Source organism: Podarcis bocagei (assembly GCF_964188305.1).
Source record: "Podarcis bocagei genome assembly, chromosome: 1".
Taxonomy (NCBI): domain Eukaryota; kingdom Metazoa; phylum Chordata; class Lepidosauria; order Squamata; family Lacertidae; genus Podarcis; species Podarcis bocagei.
This window is the reverse complement of record NC_138125.1, coordinates 124,209,515-124,229,724: the sequence shown is the minus strand read 5'-3', so window position 1 is coordinate 124,229,724 and position 20,210 is coordinate 124,209,515. Positions and strand designations below refer to the sequence as shown.

At 46.3% G+C, this 20,210-nt stretch overlaps 2 protein-coding genes across 3 annotated transcripts in view; one reads left to right on the top strand and one right to left on the bottom strand.

Moving 5' to 3' along the window:
* PMS1 (PMS1 homolog 1, mismatch repair system component) overlaps positions 1-9,138 on the bottom strand; it is a 54,531-nt gene extending 45,393 nt beyond the window's left edge. Inside the window, exons 1-2 of the mRNA XM_081163657.1 lie at positions 8,952-9,138; positions 2,348-2,501 (exon numbers count right to left, since the gene is read on the bottom strand). Coding sequence (XP_081019783.1) covers positions 2,348-2,479 — 132 coding nt within the window. The 5' untranslated portion in view covers positions 2,480-2,501; positions 8,952-9,138. The remainder of the gene's footprint in view (positions 1-2,347; positions 2,502-8,951) is intronic.
* On the top strand, positions 9,125-20,167 carry ORMDL1 (ORMDL sphingolipid biosynthesis regulator 1). Of its 2 annotated transcripts, none has more exons than XM_081184045.1 (4): positions 9,125-9,260; positions 11,665-11,852; positions 16,373-16,524; positions 18,194-20,167. In XM_081184045.1, the coding sequence occupies exons 2-4, from the start codon at positions 11,679-11,681 to the stop codon at positions 18,327-18,329; spliced, it is 462 nt and encodes a 153-aa protein (XP_081040171.1). In that variant the 5' UTR covers positions 9,125-9,260; positions 11,665-11,678; the 3' UTR covers positions 18,330-20,167. The 2 variants fall into 2 exon arrangements, with proteins under 2 accessions (XP_081040171.1, XP_081040172.1); XM_081184046.1 differs by having other exon boundaries at positions 9,126-9,224.
* Positions 20,168-20,210: the final 43 nt, after the last annotated feature.

The window sequence follows — 20,210 nt, the reverse complement described above, 5'->3', positions numbered from 1 at the left end:
TGCAGAGGGACAATTTGGGGGGGATCACAATTAACCCTTTCCTCCCCAGATATGACCCCCCCCCCCGGAAATCACCACTCTCCTGCCACAATATGCTCACTCACCTGGAACCAGTACGGTCTTACCTTGGTTGATGAACGCCTTGCGACTCAAACATTTTGGCTCCCGAATTCTGCAAACCCGGAAGTGAGTTCTCCGGTTTGTGAGTGTTCTTTGGAACCCGAGCGTCCCCCACGGCTTCTGATCAGCTGCAGGAGCTTCCTGCAGCCAATCGGAAGCCGTGCCTTGGTTTGCAAGCATTTTGGAATGGATTCCGTTCGACTTCCAAGGTACAACTATATAGGACTCTCCCCAAGCCTAATTGTGGCAGGAGAGTGGTGATTTCCGGGGGGGGGGTCATTTCTGGGGAGGAAAGAGTTAATTGTGATCTGGGGAGGAAAGGGTTAATTGTAACTGTACATGGCTGCAACATGTAGGCAGTAGCCACAACGGCTTTTTCAGTTTGCAAATAGGCCCACAAGCCCAATAAGATTTACGGCCTGTATTATAAATCATACACAAACCATTAGTGCTTCTTAGAATGCTTTGCATCCCACTTTAGGTGTTTGTTTTTTTTGTTGTTTTTTTTTTTTTTGCAGAAGTGCGATCTATTAAATGTTTCAACAAAGCAAAAGATTGCAAGCAAAGTTCAGAAAATTATCAGCCGGCACTGTATCTGGAAAGACTTTTGTGTTCTCAAACAATCCCCTTTGGTTTTGATTGCTAGTCCTGAAGGCAAGTTAAACCAGATTATCCACATTGTCAAAAGGAGCGGCAACATACAAGAGAAATCTTGGAAAACCTGCTCTTTGTAGAGGTTCACGTGTACATACCTTGGGGTCCAAAATCTGTAATTCCTCAGGGCTGTTTTCCACATTATATTTGTTGACACTGGTATTCCCTTGCTAATCAATCCCACATGAAAGCCTACTGCCTACTTATGAAACACACACAGATATGCAGAGAATCTGGTGGCACACGGTTACCGCAATGTGACTTGTAGATTTGCGCCTGGACTCTATGCTACCCTTTTAGACCCTGCTGCGTACATGGGTCCCATAGATTTCATCCTGATCCTATATCCCGTTCGGTTCAAGGGCCATAATTTCAACACACAGCTATCCAAGATCTTCTTAAAGACCTTCAGCAAGGAACAGTCCATCACCCCATCCAGACAACTGGTTCATTTCCAAACTGCCATCAGTATGTTCCTCCCAACGTGCAACTAAAATCCACTGTCCTGTAATGTAAGCCCATTGGATCTAGTCCAGACCTATGGCGTAGCAGACAGCAACTCGTTGCCTTGTTCTATATGGCACCCCCCCTTCCAGTATTTGAGGAGTGCAAACAAAATAGTGTTTTGGAAGACAAAAGAAGCAATAAGAGATAAATATATGCTTTATAGTTGAATATTCAACAAATCTACCGCCTCTGCATAGAGACTCCTCATATGTCCTTCAGAAAATAGAATATTTGATCTTACTGGGTGCAGTATTTTAAGAGGAATTCTGTTGTTGTTGCTGCTGCTGCTAGGATTTTTTTAAAAATGAAAATAAAATATGTTTTAGGAAAAGCAGAGACCTCTACATTTCAGAAAACATTTATTGTCAACCCCTTCCTAAAACCGGTCACTCCCTCCGTTTTTAAACAGGCTACCAGAAGCTTTCTTCAAGTAAACAGCATTCAAGTGAGCAAAGTCTGTAAAATGTAAATTGTAATCCTCAAACAAACAAATGATTAACCCCACAGAAGTCACAGAAACAGTCCACAAACTTGTTTCAATGATTTGATATTATCTGGAACTTTGGATTTTTCAAAAAAAAATTGAAAATCATATTCTAACACACTGAGTGGAACAATTATTATTTTTTGGTATGTACTGAATGTTAATAATTATTCCACATGAATAGTCATATGCAAAAATATGATTTCCTTTCAAAATGAAATCTTGAGTTCGATAGGGAGCTCTACAATTATATGCACACATTTTCAATCAATAACTTACCAGCCAAAACCCAACATCTTTAGATCATAGACACAAACAAAGAGATCTGCATTTCAGCAAAGTTCAATTTCCTTGCGCTTGGCAGGTTTAAGGAACTTCAGAATGATTTATATGGTGCTTGTGTGAATTCAAGCTATACATCCATATAAACCGCCAAAGATTATCAGATGTTGACAGAAATGTGTTTGTCAAATTTTAAAGCACAAGTATATAAAAGAACGCACTATTCAAACCTTCATGCAACAACAAATGAGTATTATTGTATTCCCATCCACGTTCCAGTTTTAGCTTAATATGACTTACCAATTTAACATCAACATTTGTTGCGTTAGCATCCAAAGAATTCTCTAATAGTTCTTTAACCACACTGACAACAGACGTTATCACCTGCGAACTCGAAACCAGCCGGATAGTTTCTGCTGCCAATTGCTTCATTTCCAGGCTTTCAGGATCAAATCTGAACGGGGAAATATAAATAACACAATTTTATGAATGTAGTAGTTTTTTTTAAAAAAAAATTGCTCATTTCCGACTGGGGTAAAATATAAAATAAGACAGGAGCACAAAATAATGCTAAATTGCAGGTGTCATTTTACTGAACTCAGTACCTGTTGCATACTGCATATATAATCAGAGCCTACTTCAGTAAATATCAATTTGTTAGTGGGAAAAATGTAGGCCATCCCTTTCAAATATAGACAGCTGTGTTCTTGTAACGCTTGGTTTACCTTCAGGGACCAATTTCAAGTTTTGATGGAAGTAGGCCGATGGGGAGGGAAAGGTTAAACGACCCAAAGACCCACTGCTGAATATTTTCAAGATTGCATTGCAAAAAAATAAAAAAAATAAAAAGCCAGTGTATTTTAACAGCACACTGCTCTTTTGTTGTCGATAGACTAGTTCAGACATAGTTTAGTATTGTAAGAATGTGACTGTGACGCAGACTGCATGACATGCTAAGCCAACCATGGGTTAACATGAACGTGTGAGACCCCAGAGACGACTGTACAGTGGTGCCTCGCAAGACAAAATTAATTCGTTCCGCAAGTCTCTTCGTCTTGCGAGTTTTTCGTCTTGCGATGCACGGTTTCCCATAGGAATGCATTGAAAATCAATTAATGTGTTCCTAGGGAAACCGCCTTCAGACCAGGTCCGGGGACAGTCTGTCCCCCGACCTCTTCTGAAGGCTGGGGGGGGGGGGACAAGGGCTTTTCTTCCCACCCCCAGCATTTTAAAAAATTCCGGGACAGCGGAGGACTGCTCCGCTGTCCGGGCGATCTTAAAATGCTGGCGGGCGGCATTTTAAAATCGCCCGGGACAGCGGAGGACTTCTCCGCTGTCTGGGGCGATTTAAAAGCCCCTGGGAAGGCAGGCAGGGGGGACAAAGACTTTCGCCCCCCGCCCGCCTTCAGAAGGTGTTCCCGCCCCCCCGCCCCGCTTCGGAGCAGCGTTCCGAAGCCGGGTGGTGGGGGCAGGTGTTCCCTCCCCCCCGCCCCGCTTCGGAGCAGCGTTCCGAAGCGGGGCGGCTGGGGCAGGTGTTCCCGCCCCCCGCCCCGCTTCGGAGCAGCGTTCCGAAGCGGGGCGGCTGGGGCAGGTGTTCCCGCCCCCCCGCCCCGCTTCGGAGCAGCGTTCCGAAGCCGGGCGGTGGGGGCAGGTGTTCCCTCCCCCCCGCCCCGCTTCGGAGCAGCGTTCCGAAGCGGGGCGGCTGGGGCAGGTGTTCCCGCCCCCCCGCCCCGCTTCGGAGCAGCGTTCCGAAGCCGGCGGAGGGGCAGGTGTTCCCTCCCCCCGCCCCCCTTCGGAGCAGCGTTCCGAAGCCGGGCGGTGGGGGCAGGTGTTCCCTCCCCCCGCCACGCTTCGGAGCAGCGTTCCGAAGCGGGGCGGCTGGGGCAGGTGTTCCCGCCCCCCCGCCCCGCTTCGGAGCAGCGTTCCGAAGCCGGCGGAGGGGCAGGTGTTCCCTCCCCCCGCCCCCCTTCGGAGCAGCGTTCTGAAGCGGGGCGGCTGGGGCAGGTGTTCCCGCCCCCCGCCCCGCTTCGGAGCAGCGTTCCGAAGCCGGGCGGTGGGGGCAGGTGGGGAGAAGCGATCTCCCCGCAGCCTCTTGCTTCAAAAGAGGTCCGGGGGCAGCGGGAAGTGCTTCCCGCTGTCCCCGGACCTGGGGCTGCGGGGAAAAGATCGCTTCTCCCCGCCGCCCCTTGCTTCAAAAGAGAAGACCCGCTGTCCCCGGGGCAAGCTTCGTTTTGCGAAGCAAGCCCATAGGGAAATTCGTCTTGCGAGGCAACTCGGAAACAAAAAAACCTTTCGTTTTGCGAGTTTTTCGTCTCGCGAGGCGTTCGTCTTGCGGGGTACCACTGTATTCAGTTGTAACTGGAGACACTGAGATTATGTACGGGTGTTTTTTAATGTGTAGATATATTTTCAAGAGAAGAATCACAATATAAATTTATTAGTTATAGACTGTGATCTACAAAACACTGATTTCGGTATATACACAGAACCCCCCCCCCCAAAAAAAAATCCCACTGAGGTCCAAGGCAGTCCAATCCAAAGTATTTAACAAAATTCATCCGTTGAGGTGAGTGATTTAGACTGAACATGGAAGGAATATCCCTGAAGGAATACACACTATATTCTCATTTTGTATGAGTAGTGTGATCTTGGTTGGGTTGCTAAAAAAGAACATGTTCCATTTCTTTTCACAGCGAGGCTATCAAGCCTTCCTGCTATACAGAAGTGGTCCAATGTTGGGCAAAGTTGGAGGGAGCTGCCTGCTGGGAGCCATTATTTGGACACTATGGAAGGACAGTATACACGCAACACGCCTCTGAAGAACATCTCCTGGGAACCATCAGTGGGGAGAGCAAGGCACTGTTGCTCACAGCTCCTGCTTGCATTGGAATCTCGTTGGCCACTGGACTCGATGGGCCTCTGGCCTGATCCAGCAGTGCTCTTACAATGTGTGGCCCTTGTGTCTGACCAGGTGATGTGTGCCCAATGTCCTGTGGGGCACAGTACACCCTTGTATAGGTAAAGGTAAAGGGACCCCTGACCATTAGGTCCAGCCGTGACCGACTCTGGGGTTGTGGCGCTCATCTCACTTTATTGTGTACAGCTTCCAGGTCATGTGGCCAGCATGACTAAGCCGCTTCTGGCGAACCAGAGCAGCACACGGAAATGCAGTTTACCTTTCCGCTGGAGTGGTACCTATTTATCTACTTGCACTTTGACGTACTTTCTAACTGCTAGGTTGGCAGGAGCTGGGACCGAGCAACAGGAGCTCACCCCATCGCGGGGATTAGAACAGCCAACCTTTTGATCGGCAAGTCCTAGGCTCTGTGGTTTAACCCACAGCACCACCCACGTCCCACACACCCTTTGTATAGCAGGTCCCTAAACCTAGCTCTATGAAGAGGACAGAGACTACTCCATCGCTTCCATGCACTTTATTATACGCCATGCCCTCTCACTGTGTGTTTGTTAAATGCAAAAACTGGACCAGCCAATGACTGAATGCAACCACACTGATTCAAAGGCGTTGCCCACGCTGCTGGTACTGGCCTGGAACAGTACAGTGGTACCTCAGGTTACATACGCTTCAGGTTACAGACTCCGCTAACCCAGAAATAGTGCTTCAGGTTAAGAACTTTGCTTCAGAATGAGAACAGAAATCGTGCTCTGGCGGCGCGGTGGCAGCGGGAGGCCCCATTAGCTAAAGTGGTACCTCAGGCTAAGAACAGTTTCAGGTTAAGTACGGACCTCTGGAACGAATTAAGTACTTAACCTGAGGTACCACTGTACTGGCTAACCTTTGCCTCCCTCCCCAGAAGCTGCTTTTCTGGCTTTCTTTACCCAATTAGCTTAGTTGGCAGAGCAGTGGTTTCCAACCAGTGCGCCGTGGCACCCTGGGGTGCCTTGAATCCTGGACAGGTGTGCCACAAGCAGCACCAGCCTCTATCCCTCCCTCCTTCCTTCCCTTCCTCCTCTGCCCTCTCATGTCTCTGCCTCCAGAGGCACGCACAGCAGTTTGCTGGCAAATTGTCCCTCTGCGACAGGGCAGGAAGTGCCGGTGGCCAGAAGCTAAGGTGGCCTCGGAGTAAGCAGGCGAGGATTCCCAAGGAGAGGGGAGAGGAGACAGGGCTGAGGGAACCCTCCACAAGGGAGGGTGTCCAAAAAAAGGGGTGAAGAGATGACGGCTCGGCAGGCGTGGGGTGACGTAACTGAGCTCCTGAGATTTGGAGCACCTTTTTTCAAAGGGGAGCCACAGAAAGAATCGCCATTCGAAACTCCCATTGTTCTAGGTGTGTTTTGCGACAGGGAATTTTATTAGCGCAAGCAGTTTCTGAGCTCTGGGCGCAGTACTGCGCCTAAGGTTTCAGATTAAAATCGTAGAGTGGAAGGAAAAGAGGACCTTTTTCGGCCTCCCCACTTCCAGCCACTCTCTGAAGAATATACCTTATTTTTCGCTCTATAAGGTGCACTTTTTCCCTCCTAAAAAGTAAGGGGAAATGTGTGTGCGTCTTATGGAGCGAATGTAGGCTGCGCAGCTATCCCAGAAGCCAGAACAGCAAGAGGGATCGCTGCTTTTGCTGCGCAGCGATCCCTCTTGCTGTTCTGGCTTCTGGGATTCAGAATATTTTTTTTCTTGTTTTCCTCCTCCAAAAACTAGGTGCGTCTTATGGTCTGGTGCGTCTTATAGAGCGAAAAATACAGTAGAAGAGACCCTCTTAAGAATATTAGGGGGGCAGGCAGGGGAAGCATGGTTTTGTTTTTCAGTCTCCAGATGAGGACTTAGACCATGTGAGAAATGAACCTAAGATTTTACCTGCAGTTCATTCATTTTTAGCTTTGCATTCTTGTTATTAAAAAAAAGGCACGCCTAGACATTCCGTTGTTGCGCACATAACCTAGGTATAAGGCGCCATTTAGCTTCTAGCTTTCATATCTCAGTTTCTAACACCGAAAAGAATGTAGTTGGTCAAGGGAGCTGTGGGCTCAAAAAGGTTGAAAACCTCTACGGTAGAGAACGAGCCTCTTAATCTTAGGGCTGTGGGTTCCAGCCCCACATTGGGCAAAAGAGTCCTGCATTGCAGGGGGTTCAACTAGATGACCCTTGTGGTCCCCTCCTACTCTACGATCTGCAGATGATATGCATAAGAACACAAGAAGAGCCCACTGGATCAGGAAAACAGCCCATGTAGTCCAGCATTCTGTTCTCACAGTCGCCAACCAGGTGCCTATGGAAAGTCCCAACCTGAGCACGATTTAACACTCCCAAGAAATCCTGTTGACAGCAAGACCCACACCATATGATGGGCACCCCTTTCTTCCTACTTGCGCATGCTTTGTGACTGGGCTATTACTCTGGGAAGAAGCCAAAACATCCCATAATAATAATAATTTATTATTTATACCCCACCCATCTGGCTGGGCCTCCCCAGCCACTCTGGGCGGCTTCCAACAAAATATTAAAATACAATAGTCCATCAAACACTAAAAGCTTCCCTAAAGAGGACTGCCTTCAGATGTCTTCTAAAAGTCTGGTAGTTGTTTTTCTCTTTGACATCTGGTGGGAGGGCGTTCCGCAGGGCGGGTGCCACTACCGAGAAGGCCCTCTGCCTGGTTCCCTGTAACTTGGCTTCCCGTAGCGAGGGAACCACCAGAAGGCCCTCAGCGCTGGACCTCAGTGTCTGGGCTGAATGATGGGGGTGGAGATGTTCCTTCAGGTATACTGGACCAAGGCCATTTAGGGCTTTAAAGGTCAGCATCCCACAGCGCTCTGGATGTGGATGGTGTTCACACCACAATAATTTTCCCCTTTTTTGCTCCTTTTTACCAAAAAGCACAAAATTTTAAAAAAAATGTGGAAAGGGCCCTTCAACAGAGAAATTAAAAAGGTGAAGGTGGTTGTCACGGCGCAGTGAGTCAATGCGCCTGTCTGTTAACCAAAAGCCAAGGTGCCAACATGAAAAAAGTATGGGGGGGCCCCTCAGGTAAACCCTGCCCTGCATAATTGACCACAAGACACGGTGCATGCATACCATTTGAATGGCAATGCCCATCAAATTGGAATGGGGTGGCCCCCTCAAATATTTTATGGGGGGGCATGGGCATATTCAGGATTATGTTGCGGGGGGGGGCGGAACCGAGTTATCTCCAATGGTTAAGTATTTTTATTTATTTATTATTAGTTAAGCATTTTTATTTACGGACTTGCCCCTCCTGGCTACATCCATGTTGGGGGGGGGGGTGTGCTGAAGAGGACCTCGGCTCCTAGGAGTTGACTCCTACAACCAGAAAATTGATGGCTCAAGCGACAACTGTGGACAGGATAGGTGCGTTGCAGGGTTGGTCTAGATGACCCTGGTGGATCCCTCCCGGATCCCTCCCAACTTTACAATTCTGTGATTCTATGTGCAATGCTGTATTTGCATGCTGGTCAGTTTTTAGATGCCACTGCACTGGGGGTGTATGTGGCAAAAGTAACAGAACCTGAAGTTTCTTAGCCCCAGAAAGCTTCGAAACCCACCCTCCATATAATCTCTCCGCCAAGGCGCAACTTCTTCCTTCGCTTGCATCCGGTGCCACAATCCAGGCCTAGAGCAAAGCGCAGGAAGGTCCTCGTTGCAGGGGTGCCAACTGGAATAAAATATTGGGGGTGGGGTGGGGGGGCAGGTAAGCCCCACCCTCACAGAACCGATCGCATGACGCGATGCATGCACGCCGATTGAATTGCAATGCCTCCGATATTGCAATATTTTATATGGGGGGGTGGGGGCGTTGGGGACCTCGGTCCCCAGGGACTGTTCCCTCGCAGCGCCGCGAGGCCAGAGGATGGCGAGGGGAAACAAACAAACAAAAAGCCCCCCCCCCCTGCACCCAAAAAAAGCAGCTCGTCAGGCCGGCCCTCCGCTACCTGTTCCGGGGCGGCCACGCAAGCCGGCCGAAGAAACTCCCCCTCCGGGAAGGAGGCGCGCTCCGAGCCGCTCCCCAAACCGCTCGCGCACACGCGCGCGCACACCTCGGCCGGAGGAGGGGCGGGGGCGGGTCCGAGACGCCCCGTCCAATCAGCTGCTCCGCCTGCTCCCAGGGCAACGTTCCACGGCGGTGGCCAGAAGGGGCGGGCAGCGTTTGCAAGCGAGCCAGGGCTGCTGAGGAGGGTCCGTCGCAGAGTGCATCTCCCCTCCCGGTAAGGGCGAAGAAGGCGCGCTGTGCCGCGGGGCGGGTAGGTGCATGGATGGTTTTGTGTGTGTGCGCGCGCCCTCGGCGCCAAGGCCGTCGTTATGCAACTGGTGGCGGTGCGCGGGGCCGTGCGCTCCGTGCAAGCGCGGCTCCTCTGCGCAACAAAAGGCGGCTGCACCCTTCGGGGAACAATGCAGAGAGCTCTGCTGTTGCTGCGTCTGCGTCCTAGAGGCATTGCACGGAGGCCTCTTCTTGCTGCTGGTATTTAAATGCAGGAATTGCTTTAGAGGTGTGTGTGCCCCGTCTTTTTTTTAGCAAAGGCGCACCTCTCGGCTTCGAGACAAAGGATCCTCAGTAAGCTGCCGTCATGTCTCGGGCCGAGCCCGCTGCATCTGCCATGATCAGGGTGTCGGGGCTGGTGGCGATGGTGTGCTGCTGGCAAGGAGAGAGAGAAATGGATGTAGACGTTGCCGAAGCAAAGGCACGGTGGTGGTGGTTGCTAGTGCGTAGTTGCTGAACGCAAAAAGTGGCTTGAGCTGTGCGGAGCTTGGGGGGAGGGTGTGAAATAGACGTGCAGTTTTGCTTGGCCCACACTGGGGTGTGAACCGGAGGAGGAGGAAACGATGTTTACCTTTTCCCCATATATGCTGCACCCCATAGAGAGAGACGTACAGGACTTGTGTATCCCGTTGCAAAGCAGGAATGCACCCCGAGGCGTGCACATTTTAAGAACGTGGCGAAACAATGGCCTCTCGCCCTGGAAGCAAACTATTGGGAAAGAGTTCTTCTCCGCTTTCTTTTATAGTCAGATGTTGTTTGCAAGCGACATGCCCGTATACTTGCCACTAAAGCCGTTTTAGAGCTTTGGGTTTAGTGTAGCACCCCAAACACCTCCAGTCCTAAAAAGTTCAACTCTCGAGAAAGGACGAAGTTTTATTGCTAGATGAGCCTTGGTTGATTTACTGGGACAGTGATTAAATTTAAAGTATGCACATTTTTTTAAATGCCCTAAGTCTATGTGCTGATGTGGCTTTGGTCTTGTACTCATTCGTCTTGAGGATCTTGCTCCCATAGCTTCCTCAACCTCAGCCCTCCAGATGTTTGTGGCCTACAACTCCCATGATCCCTAGCAAGCAGGACCAGTGGTCAGGGATGATGGGAAATGTAGTCTCAAAAACATCTGGAGGGCTGAGGAAGCCTGGTCTTGAGAATAATTTTTACTCTGTGTGCTTGTGTGCGGTCAATTTACATTAAACTATATTCTCATTTGGGGACTCAGGTGGGTGAGTATGTACATATTGGAGGGACCAGAGCCTAACTGAAGATTGTTTTCAAGGAGGCATCCTTCACCAGTCAGGTATTATGCATCTCCTAGTACAATAAGGAAAATGCAAAAGGGAAAATGGAGTGAACGTTCTGTTTAAAATTGACAACACACTTGCTAGTGCCTCCTTGGAAATAAGACTCGGACCTGACACAGGCTTTCCACAAAGTCTCTATTCCCAACATAATGCAAATTATTCTCATCCTTGGTGTCAGTCATTTCTTGAATGACAAAACTGGATCCCATTATTAAGAAGATGCAGTTGAACTCTCTTTTTAAAAAAAAGAAGACTTGAGTTTTAGGAAATTGATGATCTTATACTCTCTCATCTTTTTTCATCCAAAATATAAACAAATCTAGGGGTCCTTTACCTTTTTACCTGTTCCTAAATTGACCTTTTTGTGTGTACGGAATTCTGTGACTGATTTTACATTGTGTAAAGTGCATTGAAATAAGCATTCAGTGTGTGTTTTTAAGCCTGATGTTTAGGTAATGTTAACTACTGTTGACATTTTATGCTTAAATTCTGAGTATTTCTGAGTAGGGAATTGACTACACTTTCTAGCAAACTTATTTCCCTCCCTATTTTTTTTGGGGGGGGGGCTTATTTCTTCTATGGAAGGTCATAAAATTGATCTGTGATTGACTAACTGCATAAAATTGCAGCAACCTCTAAAACTGACAGCTTATAAACATTCCAAAAGCTTATTTAACTTCCATCAGTCTTAATTCTTTGTTTGCAGGGGAGGTGTGTGTGTGTGTCTGATATATGTGGGATTTTTGTTGCCTTGAAGGCAAATGAAACTAAAGTCCGTTGAAACTAAAGTGCCTCTGAACACTAAGCCACAAACATTGCTGCTAGGTAGGGGTTGGTCTACTTGTAAAAATGGAGATACTGTGCATGTAATTTTGCAGTGCAGCTAAAAAGCAAGCCAGAAGTTGGTGATACACTGTTTTGAAATACCGTATATTGTTTTAACCTATGAGAAAGGTGCTAAAGGTGTTTTGTGCAGCAATTACTTGTTATGATCACATCTATAGACTGCCAGGGGTATGTGGAAAGTAACAGGTATCCCTGACAAAGCATACTTTCTGTCAACCTTTCTGCAATATTACTTTTCAGAATAAGAAAAGAAGATGAACGTCGGGGTTGCCCACAGTGAAGTTAACCCCAACACAAGAGTAATGAACAGCAGAGGAATGTGGCTCACGTACGCTCTTGGGGTTGGCTTGCTCCATATTGTCTTGCTGAGCATCCCGTTCTTCAGTGTTCCGGTTGCATGGACCTTAACCAATGTTATTCACAATTTGGTAAGTACCCTACAAAGCAATGGAGAAAGAAAGGTGATACTAAGATACCTGTTACAAGGTAGAGGCCTGGCTCCTTTCCCAGAAAACAATTGAGACTGTCGAATATTGTCTTGAAGTTTGTCAAAACAGAAATATCATTGGAGTAAATTCATTCTGTTCCCAAGACGATAAATAAAATGTTTAATCTCATCGTCTGGATGTAGAATTATCTAATGGGGGTGTGTGCTCTTAACACAGCCGAGGACATAAAACCAGAACAAAAATAAACATTAGGAATATTCAAATAAAATGGCCGTTGAAAGCACTCTTGCTCATCTGAAAACTCGTGAGGAATTTAAATGACTTCATTGGACCTCTAGAGCAACAATTGCGTTCAATCCAGGGCGCTGGATTCTCCCCAGCTAAGCTGCTTGAGGGTTGTACGTCCCCTCCTGATGGTGGCGTTACTTGCGTGTTGAGGCCCCCCTGGACACCCCCAAATAAAGACGCAGTTCACACAACATCTTTGTTTTGGGTTTTGGAATAATTTTGGCCACAACTGAATTGCAATATGTAAATACTGAATTACAGTATGTGAGTGGTTGCTTAGGCATTGGTTAGCGACTTTCTGTTCCTATATAGAGGTAGGAACAGAACTGACAACTGCAAGCCTGCAGAAGTCAGTAAGGGTAAACATTTTTGGGGAGAGAATAGAGCTGGGCGCCAGGCTCTCGCCTCTCCCCAAATGCTCCCAGGGGTTCTTGCATGGCCCTAGCCGCTTGACAGGGGTTCGGACAAGAGCATGGCGAGCCCCTGGATTCCTTGACCGGAATACCCTTGCAGCAGCAGCATTGGAGGGGCAGGCACAGCCAACCACATCCCCTCCACCACCCAAAATTAACCAGTGCCTAACCGCAACCTTACAAGTTGTGACGGTTTGCTACGCGGTAGGCAACAAACCAAATGGCAGCAGCCAATCAGCCAAATGGTAAAAATTCCTACCAGGCCCCTGCTCCAAAGCAGACAACCCCATGACAGGCATAGCAAGGTCAGCACGAACAAACCCTAAATATAGGGAGGGTGGACGGGTAATCTGAGGTGCGCAGCGAAAAGAGGAAACTCGATGCTGCGCACAGGGAATAAATAGCACCCCCATCAATCAAACAATTTTGCAACATTACATTTTCCCCAGCAACAATTGGAGGTTCCCTATCAAATTCATGGCCATTCATACTAAGCCGCCCAGCAACAGGGGATGTCATGGTTGCCCCCACCGCAACACGTGCTCTCTCAAGAACCTATGGGCCTACTCCTTTAAGAAATGCAAGAGGACCCCAGAAGCCCCCCTGGCCGTTTTCAAAGGGAGAAGCATTTCTTAAAGGAGTAGGCACTTAACCACTGCAAGAAAAGAAGCCTGCTCTCCAACTAGCTCCTCCATAGAGGAATGGGAGAGTTCTGCAGATATCTCTGTGAAGATAATGGGGCTCTGGGTTAATAATTTCCACATAACACCGGTCTTGAAAGACCTACACTGGCTCCCAGTAGGTTTCCGAGCACAATTCAAAGTGTTGGTGCTGACCTTTATAGCCCTAAATGGCCTCGGTCCTGTATACCTGAAGGAGCGTCTCCACTCCCATCATTCTGCCCAGACACTAAGGTCCAGCTCTGAGGGCCTTCTGACGGTTCCCTCACTACGAGAACCCAAGTTACAGGGAACCAGGCAGAGGGCCTTCTCGGTAGTGGCACCCACCTTGCGGAACAACCTCCCACCGGATGTCAAAGAGAAAAACAACTACCAGACTTTTAGAAGACATCTGAAGGCAGCCCTGTTTAGGGAAGCTTTTAATGTTTGACGGACTATTGTATTTTAATATTTTGTTGGAAGCCGCCCAGAGTGGCTGGGGAAACCCAGCCAGATGGGCAGGGTATAAATAATAAATTGTTGTTGTTGCATGCTCCTTCTTGACTGTCCAGCGCTAACTTCACAAAGATGGGGTTAGGTTGCAAGCCATACATTACTGAAGCAACCACCTTCATATAGATGAGCTTTGATCCTTGTGTGCAACTGCAGAGTTTAATTTTGCAAACGCTTTGCAATTGTTTGGCACAACAGGTTAAGCATGCAGTAAAATCTTAATGAGAAATGCTATGACTGCCATATCCCCCTGGATAAACAAAGTGCCACCTCAGGGCCTAGGCCTCTGGGGTCATTAGAAAGGCCCGAGAGACTTAGCTGATACAGGCAAATCTCTGGATAATGTTATGCAGGGAGGCATTTGGTTGATTAAAGCAAGCCAAAGCGGCTTCTTATTTTGTTTACCTTAAATGTCACATTTAAAGAGTCAAATTTATAACTTCTGACACAAGAGGCATCTTGGGGAATATCACTAAGTGCCGTACCTATAAAAACATCTCAGCTCTGATGAATTACTCCTGGCCAGTATCAATGCTGCCTGTAGAATTAAGTGTCGATTGTGACAAGCAGATAACTTGCTCGATTTCAGGCACTATGAATGGAGAACTGTGAGATGTTAGACTGCTAATGATTTGCACATTATCTGCTATTAATTAACCTGTAGGTTGTAGGGAAAGGAAATAATTTTAAGTGAGCTGCTTTTACTGTACTGGAGTAACACACAAAGCTCCAGAAACACACTGGCCATTATTTTTAAAATTATTGCTTTCTAGTACCAGCTTATAGACTACCTTTTCTTTTGCTCTTCTCTGAGGAAAAAAACCTCCAGGGCTGCTCCTAAAAGCACCTGGAGCATTAAAATAGTCTTCCTGTACTTTTTGATGTTGAAAAGGGAACAAATGGTATATGAAGAAAGGGAGTTCATGTGGGGAGACCACAACAGCAAAGTCATATTTCGGGCCCTGCCGTCAATTTGCACCTTCAGTTTGTGGTTGAGGGGGAAAAGGTGATTTAGAGTAAAGATTCAGGAGCCGCCTTGTCCTGCCGTGCCCTTTAGGTATCACAGACTTGATTATTTTATTTATTGAAAACATTTACATGCTGCTTAATGTTTCAGAAATTTCCCAACTGGGTGCAGCCTGGGAATTCAACCTGTTTTGCACAAAACCAATGCAAAAATTGAAGGGAGAACCTTACAAAACCATTTTGACTTTGAAACCCCTGGAAAATGGGCGGTTGGAATGCTATGTTCTCCTTCAATTGAAGGGAGTGCAATGTTGAGGACACTTAACACCCTTGACACCTGAAGATACTTGAGAAATAAGTGACTTGTTACTTGAGAGCTCCTATCGTGAAACTCACCGGGGCATCACTGTCCCTACCTCAAATTGCCTTTAAATCAGCTTATTTGGGTCGCACCCCCAGTTGCAAATTTCTCCAACGTTGGTGTGACTTGCAGCTCAATCCTGGGCAGTTCTATTCAGAAACAAGGCCTGGGATTTACCATATTTTTCACTCTATAAGACACACCAGACCACAAGACGCACCTAGTTTTTGGAGGAGGAAAAGAAGAAAAAAATATTCTGAATCTCAGAAGCCAGAACAGCAAGAGGGATTGCTGCTTTCACTGCGCAGCAACCTACAGGTTAATTAATAGCAGATAATGTGCAAATTATTTTAAGTCTAACATCTCACAGTTCTCCATTCATAGTGCCTGAAATTGAGCAAGTTATCTGCTAGTCACAATCGACACTTAATTCTAAAGGCAGCATTAATACTGGCCAGGAGTAATTCATCACAGCTGAGATGTTTTATAGGTACGGCACTTAGTAATATTCCCCAAGATGCCTCTTGTGTCAGAAGTTATAAATTTGACTCTTTAAATGTGACATTTAAGGTAAACAAGAACAGCAAGAGGGATCGCTGCGCAGTGAAAGCAGCAATCCCTCTTGCTGTTCTGGCTTCTGGGATAGCTGCGCAGCCTGCATTCGCTCCATAAGATGCACACACACATTTCCCCTTTTTAGGAAGGAAAAAGTGAGTCTTATACAGCAAAAAATACGGTATTTAACATTGCTGCCTTCCAACTTAGTGTAGGTGCCCCCCTCTGTGCATATCAGCTGAAGAGAAGGGATCGTCACATGTTCAGTCTGATGGGCAAGGAAGTAGCAATCTGGATCCCCGTTAAAGCCCTAAATAGAGTAGAGAACTTAAAACTCTCCCCTTCGCCTCATCCAGTGTTATGTGTACTTTAATCCCCCCTTTTTTTGTTGTTGCTCAAAATCAGAGGAGTCTCGCAGGGCCAAAAATTTTGCTTTGGCTGAAGTTAGCCACCCCCACTCATAGGGTTTTGAGAAAGACCACACAGTCCGTTTCTTTATCAACTATTCAACTTTTCCAAAATAATAAGCTAAGGGGTGTGTCACATAGAGGCCAGCCACCATTTGTCTTGGCATTTCTGCGTAGTCATTTGTCGAGCATGGGTACATATGCAAACACAGAACAAATTCCTCTTTTCGTTCAATAGTAGTTCTTAATGTGGCATGATTATTTCTCGCAGGGATTCTGTGTGGTTTTCTAATATTGCCATAGCGTGCCTTCTTTTATTTTATTTTTTTCTCCATAGGGAATGTATGTATTTTTGCATGCTGTAAAGGGGACACCATTTGAAACACCTGACCAAGGTAAAGCAAGGCTGTTGACGCACTGGGAGCAGCTGGACTACGGCGTGCAGTTTACATCCTCCCGGAAATTCTTCACAATCTCTCCAATTATTTTGTAGGTTTCTTTGTTTTTTTCAAGTTCAACTATGGCAGTGTTTGTAGTCTGGAAATTGTGAAACAGTAATATTTGATGTGAAAAATCAGTTACTGCATAGGGTAACAATGTGTGAAATCCGCAAAAAATAATATTGGGGTCACATATGTTTTACACAATCCTTTACTTGTCTACTCAGAAGTAAGTCCCACTGAGTTCAGTAATTCCTCAAACAAAAGAACTCATTTTTTTCTGTTTAGCTGCTTAGAAACATAATCTTTTTGCTGTTCCTGCCCTCAGGAAACACACACCTACTGTGGTGAAGACTCTTTTGGTTGTTTTTTCCTCTTCTTGGATCTTTCGTTTCCACCAACTAATGCAGTATCCATGGTATTCTAAACCAGAGTCAAACTTTGAGCAACCTTATTACAACGATTGGTAATGCTCACAAGTATTAAGAATGCCCCGTGGCAAGGTAGCAACCTAGATTGTGAAACATGAACTATACAGAGGAATGCATTTGTCCATTGGCAGCTCAGTAGGTATTGCAAATAACGTTATGCAACAACCTGAAATATCTCAAGTAGACTGCTGGCATTCAGCTACAGTATATAAACCGTTTATACCGTAGTATAAACATGGCAATTTGTTGTAGGTAAGTCACTGTCTTGTCTGAATCCTTTAGCTTCCTACTCGTTGTAATGATTTATGAGATATTGTATATGATGGTTTGAATGCTTGGGGAAAGTGCTTTTGTGAATGGATGATAATTGTCTTGCAAGCCACATACCAGAAAGTCTATCCCAGCGGTCAGCAACCTTTTTCAGCCGTGGGCCGGTCCACCGTCCCTCAGACCATGTGGTGGACTGGACTATATTTTGGAAAAAAATAAAAATGAACGAATTCCTATGCCACACAAATAACCCAGAGATGCATTTTAAATAAAAGGACACATAGCCATGTAAAAACACCAGGCAGGCCCCACAAATAACCCAGAGATGCATTTTAAATAAAAGGACACATTCTACTCATGTAAAAACACGCTGATTCCCATACTGTCCGCGGGCCAGATTTAGAAGGCGATTGGACCACATCCGGCCCCCGGGCCTTAGGTTTCCTAGAGGTAAAGGTAAAGGGGCCCTTCCCATTAGGTCCAGTTGTGACCGACTCTGGGGTTGCGGCGCTCATCTCGCTTTATTGGCCAAGGGAGACGCCGTTTGTCTGCAGACAGCTTCCGGGTCATGTGGCCAGCATGACTAAGCCACTTCTGGCGAACCAGAGCAGTGCACGGAAACACCGTTTACCTTCCCGCCAGAGTGGTACCTATTTGTGTACTTGCACTTTGACATGCTTTCAAACTGCTAGGTGGGCAGGAGCAGGGACCAAGCAATGGGAGCTCACCCCGTCGCGGGGATTCGAACCGCCGACCTTCTGATCAGCAAGTCCTAGGCTCTGTGGTTTAACCCACAGCGCCACCCGCGTCCCAGGTTGCCTACACCTGGTCTAATCTCTTAAAAGTTCCTGTGACTTCTGCAGTTGGAAATATTTTGTAATAAATGCATATTCTTTGCTGAGATTTTCCCCTTGAACCAATTGTCAGTTCTGAAGTGGTAACTTTATGCATGGCCTTCATTAAAAAGAAATTTATTTCCTTCTGCCCTGTATTCACTCCCCCTTTGTTTTTCTGCAGGTATTTCCTGGCAAGCTTCTACACAAAATATGATCCGGCACATTTCATCCTAAACACAGCTTCTCTCTTAAGCGTACTTATTCCTAAGCTGCCACAGCTGCACGGAGTCAGAATCTTTGGGATCAACAAGTATTAAGCAGGAGAAACGAAACTACGAGCAATCTGACCAAAACGTGGCATTGGCTGCTTGTTTCCCTTGGCGGAAGCAAATGTTTGCAGTGCCACTTATCTAACAATCTACAACAAGACTTTCTACTCCCAAGATGTGTGCTATTCTTTCAAAGCTATGCGGGAGAGGAATAAGACTTTCTCAAGACGTATCAAACTTAAGTGGTATATCTTTGGAGGAAAGGCTTTGCATAAGGAGCTGGGCAGGCCTAGTTCTATTATGTTAGGTGCACTGGCAGGATATATGCCAAGCTAGCATAAATGAGTCTCAAAAGGAGAACGAGTAATTTGATTGAAGCATAGGCATAATGTTTCACAAGCTTAAGACAGCTGTGGTAACGCAAAGTGCATTAGGAAAAGAAGGGGAATTGCCCAAGTTCTCCATTTTAAGAGATGAGTATGGTTTAAATGCTGTAAAGTAGCCAGTTAATGCTTTTTGGGTGTTTTTTAATGTTATTATTTTACATCCGGGATTTTATCTCCAGCTGCAGGAGTTGCCAGGTTAATATTATACTAGCAAGTGCTGTGACTCCATTGTAATGGATTTCATGCCTTATCGGTTCAGGGTGCTGTGGTCAAATTTAAAGTCTTTGTTTCATACAAATTTAAACCAATCAATAATGTTTTCCAGACAAAGCTGATGCTTCTAAAACGTTCAGGGTATCTAAACTTACAAAATGATCTGTAGAACTGGGTTCTTTTCCGCTTTGGCTGACCTTAGTGGCTGGGTTCATTAAGACCGAGATATTTTGCCTTCAGTGCAAACAGCTAAATAATTTTTCACTCCCAGAGATGGCTCGCAAAAATGAGAGCCCTGTTTCAGTTAGTAGAAACGCTGTCTCCAGTGGAATATCTGGCCTTGTACAGGCAACAACCATTTTGCACGGGGGTTGTGGACCTGACCCCAGTGTGCGTCGGCTGAGTTCGCATAAGCCCGCTCTGCTCTGTTGTGCCCATGCCCCCTTTTCCAGATACTTCCTTGTCCCACGTGTGCAGTCACACACATATTGGACACGTGCAAAACATTCATTGCCTGTACTTGGCTGGAAATTGCCATGCGATGGGAAACACACAACACCATATTGTGTTGCCTCCAGATTTCCGCACTCACCCCCTTGTGCTTTACGCAAGTTGTGAAAATTAAGGGTGGACTGCAGGCTTGATTAGAACTGTAAACTGGGGGATTTTTTTGCCTTAAGAGCTTAAGGTCTTTGTTTCAGTGTTTGGTACTACCACACCCTGTATCAGCATATGCACAAACAACCTGATGTGGCAAATACCTCTTGGATAAATCATTTTGTGTAACCCAAGGAAGAGGCATGTGTTTCCCCCTGTTGAATGGGGAATGGCTGTGACTTGGTAGCAAACAAAAGGACCTTGCTTCAATTAAGACTCTGCCTCATTGTCCACAGAGACGTGTGAATTCAAGCTAGTAGTGATTATGCACTAATGGGCTACTTTCAATAAACTATACTTTCCTTGGACTCTGGAAATGTCTGTTAAAATATCAATGTTTTATATTAATAAAGTGAATGACTCTGAGACTGATCATATCAGTACAGTGCATTGTTAAGTACAGTTCACTGTACCAAAATACAAAGAAGCAATTGTAAATAGAATTATAGTTGTAATGTAGGGCTAGTGTTTGAAACACTACGTACTAAAAATGTATGAAGAATTGAGTAAGAAGCATTTTCAACAGTTATCTAAGACATTGATGTGGTAAGGGTTTTCTGTCTGCCTTTTGACGTTTCCCCTCAAATCTGATTTCTGTGATTTATTCAGATTAAAGAAAAAATGCCCTAAGTAGTCTTTCATTTGTTTTAAAAATGAATTAATCAGCGCACCA